The following is a 15185-nucleotide window of genomic DNA, read 5'->3' on the forward strand; positions in this document are numbered from 1 at the left end:
ACCTCTAATCTATTTCCGAAAAAAGGAATCATAAATTGTAGCCGCACTTCCATATTTGACCTAAGAACATTGGCAAAGTCTAAATATGCCACTCAGCCCACAGGTTTATCGGTACCTAGAAGACAAACTCTGAAGTAAATCAGTACGGAGGTGGTGGTTACGTACTTAAGTATGTATTTAAGTACTTTAGTTATGTAATTAGCAAAAATTATTTAAATGGACTGCAATAAAGGAGATGATAAATGGAAAATTAAATGACTTTGAGGCTTAATTAGCTTTTGCAAAAGTAATCATTACTTAAATATACACACACATATATAAACACATTATATATGTACATGAGTTAAGCAATTAATTAATTTGTTTAATTTTCAGCTTGTGATTATGTCAAATGGGCGTTCAAATCGCAATTTCGCATGACAGACGTTTGTCAATGTGTGTGAGCCAGTGCCATTGCGGCAACAAAAACTTGAAATATGATGCTGACTATTCAGCAAAGAAATTACATTCGAGCAACTGCCGAATCATTCAGTGTAAAATTCTGTAAAACTTAAATGAACCCAACAACACAACGTTCTTGAGTAAAAAATGGGATTCTGTATATGTATGATATGTACGTATGTATGTGAGCAGATTTGCGTGTGCGTTGTATATAACCAGCATATGCAATTTATCAAATTGTTGGCTTCTCGCTTGCAATTGTGTGCTAATTCGATGTATCTTTAGATAAAACATAAACGCGCAACACTCGGCAATTATTGCAACGGAAAACAGTGAAAACACATTAATAAATTTTCAAAAGCAACAAAAATGGTAAATTACACAAATAATTGAATGAATTACCTTTACATGGAAAGGGGGTGGAAAAGCGCTGACTATTGTACACAATATATACATACATACATATGTATACATGCTTTTAATTGCTTGATTCGTTCGCAGCTATGAACGGTGAAGAAGGTTAGGGTATTTGTGCACAGTTCTTTAAAGTTGTTGTTGCTGGTTAGTGCGGTGGCGGCACTTACCAACGATTTCCGTAGTTTTTTTTACTGTCCACAATTAGAACACTTCTTACCAAATTGGTATACACAGTATAACAAATTTATTATACGAGTTCTTCAAATGATATGCAGAGAACGTTCTCTACGATCTAGTACGATCTTTGATCAGATATACGTTCTCTGTCTTTAATTTACGTTCTTAAATTTTTCGTTTTCATTTTGACGATATGACAAATTATATAAAAAAGAACTTATGTCAGCGCCATCTACATGTCACTTTCATTAAAATATCACAGACTTTTTGCAGCTAAATTTGTTTAGTGGGCAATGCAGTGGGAGAGCAGAGTTTGGAACTTTGCTAAGGTGTTTGTAATGAATGTGGTTAACCTTGGCGCAGCACAGAATGTTCCCAAAATAAAACAAAAAATTAACAACAAATCATTGTTAAAAATTAATTTAAAACATATAAATAATGAAGAAAACAATGTATTTTATTGAAAGTGAAGTTCGGTAGGAATTACCTAAGCCAACTTTTTCTTATTTATCTCATCTCGTAGTATAATCTGCGAAAAAATTGTAAAATTCATTTGTATTCAATTTCGAAAGACCTTTTGCGAACTCTATCACTCTGTAGTCACATTAAGGAGACCAGACCCTAAACAAAACCACCATATATAAGTTAATTGGATAAAAAGCACTTAAATGGGACCGTGATATCTCTTTACAGCAGGTAAACATCTTAACTTATTTCCAATATGCATAGCAAAGAACATCAATGAGATTGTTGTGGTATGGGAGTTTAAAAAGAAATTTATGTAAATCCACATGTGGATTCGCAAAAAAACTTTGGTTTGCTTATTTATGTGTATCGAATTTATACATATGGATATATTTGCGAATATTCGCTGAAAATGAAGTTGATCGAGCATATAGTTTCGAAAAGAAGAGCGTGTTTGAAGGCATTTTTAAATTTTTTTTTATTTTTTGATGTAAAAGTTTTCTCGAGTTGGTGAGGAAAATTTTTTCGAAACGGTCTTACCGATCAATTTGAAACTTACGCACGACTTGCTTAGTTATATTTGTCAGCTTATAATTGATGGAAAATGATTTTTGTTAATAATGTCAGTAATTTTTTAAGTCTGTTTAAAAACACGCTTTCTTTCTGAAGCCACCGTCCGGTGAAAAATCAAAATTGTGAGTAGTCTTCAATCATTATATGTGTTCATTCATAAGGTTCCATAAATAAGATAAAGCGGTTTGAGTTTTAAAAGAACCATAATTATCTTCTAAATATTGTAACATTCTTATGTTTTTATAAATATAAAACTAAAATCATTAAACATTATTTTTCTGTATACAAATTTCAAACAGTTAAAAAACTCATTTAACATAAAAAAAATTAATTATGAATTTAAATTTAATGCATTTGTTCAATTTCACAACACTGCATAGACATACATATGATCCACAGTAGATGTCGCTCTGCTCATGCTTTGCTGTCAATCCACAATAAAAATTTCAATTTGCTTTGTCCTCTATTTTTCGATTATTCATCTTCTATCATTTGTCGAATAAAGTTCAATTTATATTCGGTGACGGACTAACAAAAATATACATTTATAAATTTTATTGTGTTTAAAATTAAGCAATTTTTCTCATTGGTGATATTGATAACGTAAGAAATTCGATTGTGAGTTCCGTTATACGTTAAAAAGAAAAGATGCGGAGCAGCTTTTTACTTTGCGCTGCAATCGCGCTTCTGGCTGGTAAGTAGAAAAAATATAAAATTTTACATAAAACTTCCCATTGTACGCAATATACCTGCATTGCCACCGCACGTACTTCAACAACTTATACGTATATTGTATTTAAGACGTTTCTATAATATTCTTGCAATTGCAGGTGCTTTTCTCGTGAATGCAACACCAATGCTAGGAGCGAAACAATGCACTTGGGGTCCCAGTTACTGGTGCAGCAATTTAACGTAAGTATACTTATTAGCTCTGTTGTGTCAGCTGTTTTACCTCAAGCAAGCTATTGTGTTAACAATTTTGCGAAACGCAAAAGATTATCACAATGGCCGAAATCAAAACATCACAAAACGAAGTGTAAAGAAATAAGATAAGGTAAAACAAAAATTGATAAATAAATAAAATGTAGTCAAAGAAATTGCGCCGCTGGATGCTATCCAAAAGTGACGTACAACAGGCTAAAACGACAGAGAACAGCGATCTAAAGAAAATTTGTAGGAATGCAACAACATTTGCAAATGTATTTGCACGACTCGTAAATATGTTTTCAACTGAAAACAAAAGAGTTCTCATATCTACCTGCCGTCAGCGTATAGGTTTTCCTAGCAGCACGGCCGGCGTTTGCGCTGATTAGCGCTGCTTTGCATAAGTATTGTTCATTTTGCTATTAAGTAGAAAATTGTTGAGTGTGTTAATATTTTTCTCTCCCAATTTCTCAAGCCATTTTGTATATTTCTCGGTTTTTATTATTTTGCCTTTGTTGCGTTACCCAACCAAATAGTTAGTAAATATACAGATATATGTATAGCAAGTATATTTTTTGTGTTTTCTATTATTTTAACGGATGAAAAACAAAAACGAAAAAATTATTTGATAAGAGTTCTGTTTCACGTAGATACCCACACTTACTTAGTTGTGCCTTTGTTGTGACTGGTGAACGGGTGTTGATTTTACGATGCAATTTATTCTACAATCTGATACTAACAGAAAATAGAGCAAACAGTTAGTAGCTGATAACCCTAAGTTATTTTGGTTTTTTAAACTTTTTGGCATCTCTTTAATAAATATTTATAAAACTTGCTTGTACATATATATATGTATGTACATACTCGTATCATATACATTACTCTCTGATATTTTAAGAAAACATTTACTGAGCGGCGCTTTAAGATTGTAATTTAATTAGTTCTGTTTGCAATTAGGTTCATATTGCATACTTTTCACCCCTTTACTTGGAGTATATGTGTATGTACACAAAAGAGTCATATTTTCCATTACTCATCGCCAATGAATGGTATGACTAAGTCATAAGTCTCAGGTATACGCTTGAAACTATAAACCAAATCAAAGTGTTTGTCTGGATTTGTGTATTTTTTTTTGTTTTTGTTTGTTTGTTATTGTTTTCTCATGTGGATTTCGTTGTTTTTTTACACCTTCATATTCCAAATATTTGCACGAAAGCTCCTTCTACTGCAGTGTTACGTCCCAGATGGTTTTATATTGAATTTCATTGTATTTGTTGCTATCAAGTAACATTAACAGAAAATGCATATCTCTATATATATGGTATGTCGTATAGTGTTCGGAATAATACACATTCCCAAAATATTATACTAAAAAGAAAGGAAATTTGTTTTAAAAGCATTATAAGATATTGAATTTTAAGTGTCCATGTGTACATGTGTACTATATAGTGAATGAAGAATCCATATAAATATACCCTGAACCATGGAAGAAGTGTATATTTGTACAGATCTCGCGTACAATTAAAAAAATTGATAAACTGGAAGCAACATAAGATCTTGTGTTAGCTTCAATATCTAATTGGGGGGCTTCTTCGTTTTAAATACAAAGTTCTTTTTAGTTTTTTTTGATAAATAAGACGAGTGAATGTGTTATCCAATGTATTGCATGTATGCAATAACAATATTTTCTACTGCTTACAAAGGAAATTCCAGCCTTTTCAGCTGCTCATATTTGCACTTTATCATTTTTTAAGTATACATATGTATATTTCGTCGAACTCGAGCGAATGTCACAATATTTTCTACTGCTTACAATAGAAACTTTTTCATATTTGCACTTTATCATTTGTTAATTTATGTGCCCCAGCGTTTCTAATGCAAATTACAACAATTTTTGTGCTGATTTAGCGCGGCTGCCTGTTACTTGGAAGAAATAATTAAATATATATCGAAATGGTCGTAATTTATAACTATGAAAATTGACTTTATGTATGTATTTTTTTTGTTTTTTTTTTTTTAATGTGAACATTATCACTATAAACTAATTCTTACGCATTTTTTATATTGTTAAACACAAATTACTTATCCCATTTTGCTTGCTACTTATGTTGTTTGTTAAACATAAAAGAAATTATACAACAAAAAACCGAATATCGCTAAGCTCTTTAACGATTTTTTCTTATTGCCTGGGAATTATATACCTAAATTTTTACGAGGTTTCTGCACTGATAAACATGTGAATGAGTATATTTAGATTTATATTATGGAATTGTAATTTGTACAACCGAAATAAAATCGCTAATTTTGTGGTTGACTTCACTCGATCTTTTTATACATACATACTGATTTATATTGTAGGTATATGAAAGTTCTTTGTTGATTATTCCCATGGTTGATTGAAATTATTTGTCACAATAATCAGTCATATACTACAAGTAATTGAACATTTTTTGACTTCTGTACTTTTTTTTTGCTGATAATGTACTTTTGGTGCAGCACAAATTTCGTTTTTATTGTCTGACACCACATGCTTTACATATGGACACAGTGCCCACATAAGTGAATGCATGTGTTTGCATGCTGATGAACTGTAGGTTTCCTAACCCTCGATTTATGCTTACATATTTTAATTAATTTTATACATGGAGGGTGGGTTAAAGTGGTATCCCTAAAAGTGGTTAGATACTCATTTCCCACAACAGTTAATTAGTAAATAGTCTTCAATTAAGTTGTATTCAAAATTATTTAATTATATTCATAGTATTTTGCACAAATGTATTTATGTATGTATGTGTATCAATGCTGCGACCTCACGGTTGTATTTTGTTTGTGCGAGTATGCATATTCTAAGTACATTTGTACTATTATTTGCAGATATTACAATATTGCTCATTATTCACGTCTTATCAATTATAAGCAACTTTTTTATATGTTTTCTCATCCAATAGTTTATTAAAGATTGAAATATAAAAGCATGGTGCCGAAGCAAACTGTGCTACTTGCTGTCAAGTGTTAATAAACTGTGACTTCGTTAGCTTTATCAGCAATGGGTGTTTTGCATTTAAAACTTAAAAAAAATTTTCTATATGTATAAAAGCCGTAGCTGATCTAGCTCCCAGACCCTACCAATTGGTTTTCAATTGTGTGCAGTATTTGCAGTGGTACAATCTTAGCAAAATCGCATAACATTGTAAAAAAATGTTAAGTTATCGTGAAAAAAAATTAAAAAGTTAGCATTTTCCCTTTAAAGAAGGATTTTTATTTTCACACTATGCCATATTGCAAAGACTTGGCGTGTACTTAGTTGTCATATTATTCTATATTCAGGGTACTAGTACTCAAGAACTGGAAAGTACATCTAAAAGTAGCATCTGATCAAATTTGAGCAGGACTAAAAACGTTACATTTTCACTAATATTTATTTTTTTTTGGTCGAAATAGGCTTCTGAACCAATGTCAATTGCTTAATCCCATTTTTAATACAGTTTCGGCTGGAATGGCCTTCTGTGCCTTCAGCGAATTTTTTTTCTCTTTCGGCTCATTTTTTCATCATCATTTCATGGATTGTATGTAGCCCGATTGTCGTGGAAAATTCATCGCGGTGTCGTCTTTGACGAGTACTGATATGATGCTATTACATATCCTATTCTGATTAAAGTTTTTTTTTCAATAAAATAATTATGCAATTCCATGCATATGAACTCATATCAGAGTAAACACAAGCTCCCATATGTACTTTGTTCGCGAAACGCGACTTTATCTGAATCCAATGAAGACGATTCGTTGATATCTACATGCGTGATAAATTCTTCTTACACAAAATAAAACAATAACAAATGATTGTAAGCGCAAAATATGTCCACATTTCCGCAGCGAATTTAATCTCTCTGTATATATACGAGGTATACTCCAATATTTAATCGAGTTTTGTTAATTTTGTAATTTACAGTAATGCTAAAGGTTGTCATGCCGTGCGTCACTGTATACAAACTGTGTGGGAAAAACAAAACGTTGAGGTCGATGATGATTCCATCTGTAAAATATGCAAAGATATGGTGACACAGGCACGTGATCAGCTGCGCAGCAATGAAACCATGGAGGAGTTGAAAGAGGTGTTCGAGGGCTCCTGCAATCTCATACCAATCAAAATTGTTAAGAAGGAATGCGACAAGTTGGCTGACGATTTTGTACCTGAGCTCGTGGAGGCGCTGTCCTCAGAAATGAATCCAGATGTAAGAGCACTCATAAATATAAATCTATATTTATGTATATACGTATATATAATATTAATTTTATTTTCAACGCTTACAGCAAGTTTGTTCTGTCGCTGGCCTCTGCAACAATGCACATATCGATGAGCTACTGAAATTCTATTACCAATCCGCTTTGGATGGCACATTGAAGGAAGAGGAGGAATCTGATGAATCCAAAGAATCTCAAGAAATTGTTACGACAACACCACAACAACAACAACAACAACAACACCTATTAACCTGTGGTAATTGCAATCACTTGAGCTCCTTAATCGCTGAGAAATTCAATAAGGCCAACCGCGACGAAGTGCTCGAAAATATTTTGCATCTGTGCGGTGAAATGTCGTCATTCTCTGATGCCTGCTCCAATATTGTATTGACCTATTTTAACGACATCTACAATCATATGAAGGAGAATCTCAACGCTTTCGGCATATGCCACATGTCCGGCTCATGCGTCGCCAATTACCACAAACACGCTGAGGATCCTGCAGAGCCCGTAGATACAGTGGCACTTGCCAGTAATTTGGGTGATGATATTCCATGTAAATTGTGTGAACAATTGGTGCAACATTTGCGTGACGTACTAATTGCCAACACAACCGAAACGGAATTCAAACAAGTCTTACATGGCCTCTGCAATCAAACTAAGGGTTTCAAAGAGGAGTGCAACAGTTTGGTGGAACAGTACTATGATGTGATCTACAATGCGTTGGTAAACAATTTAGATGCTAGTGGTGCTTGTTTCTTGATTGGTGTATGTCCAAAGGGTAACGATGAGGCTTTCAAGGGTGAAATTAGACCATTGTTGCCCTCGTTCCCACCAGCCGAAATTAAGGTTACTCTACGCAAATTGGGCGCTAACGAACCGAAATTTACACAAGAGCAAATACACGAGATGGCTTTGCCAATTGATACACTAATGGGCGCTGCTAATCCGAGTTTACTAGTGGAGAATGGCGAACTGTGCACTCTCTGTGAATATATGCTGCACTATATCCAGGTGGAACTCTCAACACCAACCACGGAGGTAAGATGAGTATAAAACAAGATTCTATATAAGAACTTGGTTTTGATAGATCAGTTTGCATGACAGCTATATGCTATAGTGGCCCGATCTGAACAATTTCTTCAGACACTGTCCTGCTGTATTAAACAATGTTGTTGTTGTTTTGGCGGCAGAGTTTAAAAAATAATTCATGCCAAATTGCGTGAATAAAAATTCAAATTTCATTTAATTTACTTTTAGGACAAAGTTAAAGATCTCGTTAATAATGTCTGTGACCGCTTGGGTCATACACTTCGCGGTGAATGTCACAACTTCATTGATATGTACGGCGATGCCGTTATAGCGCTCCTCGTCCAAGGTCTGAATCCCCGTGAAGTTTGTCCTAAATTGTCTATGTGCCCAGCCAATCATGACAATTTCGATGACGTAGAGATATTTGCTCCGGAAACAACCAAGCCGTCAACCCAACCAAATGTGGAGAGCGACAAACCCACTTGTCCACTGTGTTTGTTTGCTGTGCAACAAGCTCAAGCAAAAATCAAAAACGACAAATCAAAGGTAAATTAATAACGTAGTTTTTTTGGTTTCGTAAAAGTGTTTTGATTATTATTTATTATTGTTCCAGGCAAATATCAAGAATGTGCTAGATCATTTGTGTGTCCATTTGCCCTCAAAACTTCAAACCGAATGCGTTGATTTTGTCGAAACTTATTCGAACGAACTGGTCGATATGTTGATCACCGATTTTACGCCACAAGAAATCTGTGTTGCCGTGAAATTATGCCCGTCATCTGGCGATGAATTGGATGATTTGGGTATTATTTTGGAAGCGAAGAGCCGTGAAGATGGTTAGTTATTGTTATATAGCAAAATGTTGCTTTAATATACATATATTGTTTTCCATTAGGAGTTAATGAGATCGATAGCAACGAATCGGTGGAAATCGCATTCGGTGCACCACCAAACTGTTTGTTGTGCGAGGAGTTCATTAAAATTGCAGAGAAGCGAATTGGAAAACACCAAACCAAGGTAGGAAAGCTGTTTATCGGAATGGCAGAATAATGAATTATTGAAAGCATCTTAACAAAATTTATATTCACAAATCCTTACTTTTCAGGATGAAATCAAACAGGCTCTGGATAAATCTTGTGACAAATTACGCAAGAATATACGCGAAAAATGCCATAAGTACGTAGCCAAATACGGAGATAAAATTGCTGATTTAATTGTTAAAGAAATGGCGCCGAAAGTTATTTGCCGCGAAATCGGCCTGTGTCTTTGGAGCGAACAAGAAGATTGTAAGTAATATATATATATTCAACAAATGTATTTAAATACAAATATTGTAACTCTTCCAGTGGACATCGATGAGGCACTCAAATACGACGTTGTTGTATTACCCGATCAAAAACTCGCCAGGCAGAATGATCGCCTCACCGGCTTGGATGACATAGTGAAGGATCCACCAACTTGTGTGCTATGTGAATTTGTTATGACCAAATTGGAGTCTGAATTGAAGAATGCAACGACTCAGGATGAAATTAAACACACTGTTGAGAATATTTGCAAAATAATGCCGAAAACGGTGACAAAAAGCTGCACCAAATTCATCGATCAATATATAAACACTATTTTAGCTTTGATCGGCAGCGTGCCACCCAAAATGATGTGCCAACAAATGCAGTTGTGTATGTCCGGCTTGGATGTGGTCAGCGGTAGGTGTCAGTTTTTATATTTACACGATTACTGGTTGCACATATTTTCTACCTCTCTCTCTTTCTCCCGGTACTTGTAGATGAAGTCATTGAGTGCGGCGTTTGTCATGGCGCTACCTCGGCTCTATTGCCATATTTCAAACAGCATTTGGATCATGAATCGGTTACAGAATACTATATGCTCTTGGAGGGTTGCCAAGTGCTCTCTGCCAAATACTACGATATTGTAAGTTTCTGTGACTTAAATTCGCTCACACTTTTGCTAAGCATATGTATCATTTATTTCAGTGCAACCGCATGATTAGAACTTATGGTCAGAGCATTCTGAATCTTGCACGCGATGGCGAAACTGACGAAAGCAGCATTTGCGCCAAGATCGGCAAGTGTTTCAGCGGTGAGAAATCCAGCTTGGCTTTTGCCAGAGTATCCGGTAAGTGTAAGCAGTCGAAAAAATGTATTCTTTTGTCATATTTTTATTTATCTTTGTCTTCTAGCTTAAGAAGTGTTTCTACAGGAGTTGCGAAGTAAATAGAATGGCGGTGATGATGATTAATTGTGATGCGATTAACTTCTTTTAACTAATCTATTATTCACCTTACTTTAAATTCTATAAAATGTGTGAATTATTATTTTTTTATTTCATATATATAACCAAAAACTACAACATTTATGTAGAAAACAGTGGAGTTTACTTTTATAAAAAATAATTAAATTTTCACTTTTGCATATTCACTTAATGAATATAAGTATATTTGTAAATTTTTCATGCGCTAAGGTAATGTGATTGTATGCGCTATGATGTCTCTTGGTTATATTTGGCTAAGAAATACGAAGTTTGATAATGTTGTAGCGCCATTTTTTAAATAATTATAATATGTTTTTATTGTAGTAAGCAGCAGAATATAAATACATATACTTATACATACTATATATATAATAAGCGGCACTAAGTTGAGCATGAAAACGAAAATGAAAACGAAAATATCAATAACGAAATGAAAAGTACTGAAGTCACGGTAAAGTCTGTATCTCACATTCGGTTTGAAAGATTTTTCTATGCTAGATTCCAATGAGGAATGTTTAATGTTATTAGTAACAGAAATAAATTGTATTTTAAAATTCAATAACACCAAATTACTTTCGAAAATTTTATATAAAATGCATTGTATAGGAAGGTATGTAGCTGAGCATTGCTTGGGTCTTGGCTTGGCGCCATTCTGGACATAAGACGTGAGTTTCACTTGAACAACTACTTGTTTTAGAAAGTTTGTATGCCTTTTATCCATAAGTGCGATTATTATTTTAGTCCGTGAAGGGCAAACTTATTCTATATTAAATTATGTTGCCCGTTTGTCTAACTGTTTGTAGCAAATCTAGTCGCTCGGATTTAAGAGAAATTTCATACTAATTCGGTGATGAGAAAGGCTCCGTTAAAGGAGGGTTTATTCATACACTTGAGTTTCACGGTCGAGTAGCAAGGACAAAGTCCCCGATTAGCAAAAAAACAAAAAAAAATAAATAAATATTTGTTTTGTATTTGCCCGACTCGGACACACCCTTTTTGGTGTTAAAAACTTCCTAGAAAACTTAATATAGTCTTCAGGGCGTCAAAAATTTATTATTCGTGGAACGCTATTACAGTTATAAGTCGAAGGTGTTGTTACCAATACTGTTAACTCCATATTCCAAAGTTCGGTGATGATTTTCGACTATATCTGACGAAAGCTTACACAATATTCCATTATAAGATCTTAAGAGTGCGGCGTCGAATCACAGCTCGATGGCCGAGATCACTGATAACTTGATAATCAAAGTTGTTCTATCATACTGCTAAATAAAAAATATCATGAATTGAATTCGACCCTGTTTCTTTTGCTATCACCGTTGATTGCGTTGAGACTTTTCCAGCACCAATATCGCTTTGAAACCAGAACTAAACCGCAAATTACCGAGAATGTTATGGGATCATCCGATTTTTTTGACCCCCCAATTGGCATGAAACGGATTCATAAGGAAGACGAGCAAACTCCGTAGTGGTTCGATGATATTGAATGCAATGACTGAATTAAGCTGGGGCCTGCGCAAGTCAATGTTTGCTTCGATCATTATACCGTGAACTGGGTATATTAAGGGATCGTCTCAGTGTGACCCTCCGAAAAATCACTGATTCGCGATTTTTTTTTTGTTTTTGGTGTTGAAATGAACTAATCGAACCGGTTTTTTGTTATAAATAAAACCATTCATGACGCATATAAAATGATTTTTTATGTTCATTTATTGTGTGTATAATAGGTTAATATATTGTTGCAATGACACGTAAAAAAGGCCCTGTACGATGTCCGCGATTGCCGCCGCATTTTGGTCTAAAAAAAATTTCAAAAAGATTATTAATCTGTAGGAAAGTCGCTATCGCACTATGGAAGCTTTTTTTTGTTTTTTTTTTGAAGTTTGACAAAATCGGTTTGAACAAAAAGTATCGACGTTTTTTCGACAGTTTTCCGTAGAAAAAATAGGAAGTTTTCAAAAAAAAAAAGCTTCCATAGCGCGATAGCGAATGACGTTAAAAATGTTCTTTCCAAATTGGAACTAGATATCTTCAAAACTCTTCCTTTGAGAGTGGAAACCGTTTTGAAAAACCCCATTCTGAGAAAAACGTGTTTAAAATTAGAGTCGCTATGTTCTCCACTCTGTTCCCTTTCTACAAAAAATGCTGTAGCGATGATAATAATTTGAATTTCGATTTCAAAATTTGAGAGAAAGTTTATTATAGTGTGTACTATTCGAAAATGCAGCAAATCCCACTGAGACGATCCCTTATGTCTGCCACGAAGCTTGTAATACCTAAAAGGAAACGTCGGTTACCATATAGAAATATATATAAATTATCAGCATGATGAGCTGGGCTATGTCAGTCTGCATATACGCGAACAAGCCGCTTAGTGTTTAAGATCAAAATCATGTGTTTTGATGGAAAACCTTTTTATTTGACAAGAAACCTGTAATGGATTGTTGTCCAAGTCGACGATACAATCTCCATAGAAAATGTTCAGATCAACTTACAACCAGCCCATCAAAAGCAAGTTCTTGTGACAATTATTTTATGCGAGTGAAGGGCATTATAGCTTCGGTGCGACCGAAGCTCGCATTCTTCAAATACCAGAAAATAATGCCTGACAAAAGTTTTTACAGCAACCCCACATCTACATATATACATATGTATATACATACGTACATATACTTATTTCGTAAACTTCACTATCCAGTCTTTGACTTTCGATTTTGAAATTTATTTTATTTCCTAGAAAATTTTTATTTTATCCGCATTGTGCACGCATATTTGTGATAAGTGGTATTCTTAAAGCCCATACTAATATTTATCATGTTCGAAGATACGCTGCTCATCATAAAGGCGGATTACATGCACAAGCGCAAGCCCGTCTTGTTGCATTTATTGCAGCACGAATTTATGATCAAAGGTCAACGGAAGATACTCTTTTCGCCAGAGAATGCCGCAGAATTTTACAAACCACTGGCGGACGATAAAGACTTCATGTTGCAAGTTATTTTGCTTTCGAAGGGCAACAGTGAGGCTTTCATATTGACCAAAGAATGCGCCGTAGACGATTTGATCTGCACGATGATATGTTACTTGTAAGACTTACATATACAAGTATATGGTTTTGAAAAGGTTCTTAAATTCTAACCTCTGTAGCACTACTTCTGTGGAAATGGAACGCAATGTACACGTCTCGAAAAGTGCCGAGTGTGCGGCATTTGAAATAAGTTTCATATTTCCAAATTGTAAAGTTGCCGAATTTAACATAAATTCATTTTCGTAACATTTACGTTCCACCCCATAGATATTCCCGAGCCGATACCGATTTTCAAGCGACACAAGTTCAGCACAGATCCTTTGATAGCACCATTTATTAGTCAGCTTTATGAAATCGTACAGAAACCGAATGAAGAGTCTAAGAGTTGGAAAGTACAGTTGGCCGAGTGGTTGACCTTACAAAACTCCGAACTGCCAATTATAAGCAATGTATGTTCAGCTAAGCGTAATCTTTTCCTCGAAGACAAAGGTCAACAGGTAAATTTTTTGGCACCGCCAGGATCAAAACCATGTGTCTTTCATACTGATGGTGCTGGTGGTGAACCGGCTTCAACGGATGTTTCTGCGCCCTCTTCATGTTCATCTTCCGGTGGTTCGGCAATAATGAGCAGTTCATCGTGTATGACTTGTCGGCCATTCGAGCGCACTGGCGCCGAGGATAGCTCGGAAGATGCATGTAAGAAAGCGGAAAAGATTTTCGCACCAAAAGTAGCACTGCTTCGAAATAGAGTGATTGAAGAAGAAGAGGAATGTGAAGATGAGATGTGCTTGCAAGTGTGTGAGGACCAAATAAAGCAGTGGAAGGCAGAGATCATTGCCGATCAGGAGGAATTGAGGAAGGTTCTACCATATGGCGGTAGAGATACTATGGAGGTTATTAACGAAATGGAAATTGAAGAGGAACAATTCCCCATAGGCGAATGAGCAGTTGGAGGAGATACATCTCTCGAGTTTTTGCATTCGCAATAATATTTTTATGTTTATGGAAAATTTATTTTAGCAAAATTAAAAGTTTTCCACAGTTTAATGGCTGATCTAACAGCTCATGTGTGTACAGCATTATCTTAATAGGCCAATAAGTCAATATTGACGTCAACAGCACACGCTTTATAGTCTGTGGGCACTGGCAAAAGTGTGGGTGTGTTTTTACTGCTATTTGTATAGGACTACCCACCAACTCTCCTTCATATGTACTATTTCATAGCTGGTTGGGTGTGAGTTCGAGGATAACACTTCATTTAATGGCCAACCTGTTGGCTATTTTGACAGTTCCAGCCGCCACAAGTTAGCAATTGTAAGAACATTTGCGCTTTATCTTCGATACCTTGGCATACACTTCTAAGCCAATAAATGGCGTATTAAACGCTAAAGTAATTATTTAGAAAATCTTAACTGTTAATAACACAACCAGAACCAGAAATTTGTATCATAACAAAGTGTCAGTCGGTTAACTCTTTCCTTTCGGCCAGTTTCCTTTTGTAGCCGCAAATCGGTAACTGCGCATACGCGGAAATGCCAATACAGTTTCGGCAGGGTGGGTTGTGCCATAACCTTTCTCTCGTATTGCTAAAACTGTAACTTTTTGGACACGTTATTTT

At 35.0% G+C, this 15185-nt stretch overlaps 2 protein-coding genes across 2 annotated transcripts; both read left to right on the top strand.

Annotated features, from left to right (window-relative positions):
- Nucleotides 1-2562: 2562 nt before the first annotated feature.
- Nucleotides 2563-11108, top strand: LOC120769077. Its single transcript, XM_040095940.1, has 12 exons — nucleotides 2563-2767; nucleotides 2904-2985; nucleotides 6947-7229; nucleotides 7309-8280; nucleotides 8500-8817; nucleotides 8885-9107; nucleotides 9167-9288; nucleotides 9377-9557; nucleotides 9618-9974; nucleotides 10055-10200; nucleotides 10263-10404; nucleotides 10469-11108. The coding sequence occupies exons 1-12, from the start codon at nucleotides 2722-2724 to the stop codon at nucleotides 10471-10473; spliced, it is 2877 nt and encodes a 958-aa protein (XP_039951874.1). The 5' UTR covers nucleotides 2563-2721; the 3' UTR covers nucleotides 10474-11108.
- Nucleotides 11109-13259: 2151 nt separating this feature from the next.
- Nucleotides 13260-14511, top strand: LOC120782855. Its single transcript, XM_040115386.1, has 3 exons — nucleotides 13260-13625; nucleotides 13687-13775; nucleotides 13835-14511. Exons 1-3 carry the CDS (start codon nucleotides 13354-13356, stop codon nucleotides 14509-14511), a joined length of 1038 nt encoding a protein of 345 aa, XP_039971320.1. The 5' UTR covers nucleotides 13260-13353.
- Nucleotides 14512-15185: the final 674 nt, after the last annotated feature.

Source organism: Bactrocera tryoni, chromosome 1 (genome assembly GCF_016617805.1).
Source record: "Bactrocera tryoni isolate S06 chromosome 1, CSIRO_BtryS06_freeze2, whole genome shotgun sequence".
In the NCBI taxonomy this organism is placed as follows: Eukaryota; Metazoa; Arthropoda; class Insecta; order Diptera; family Tephritidae; genus Bactrocera; species Bactrocera tryoni.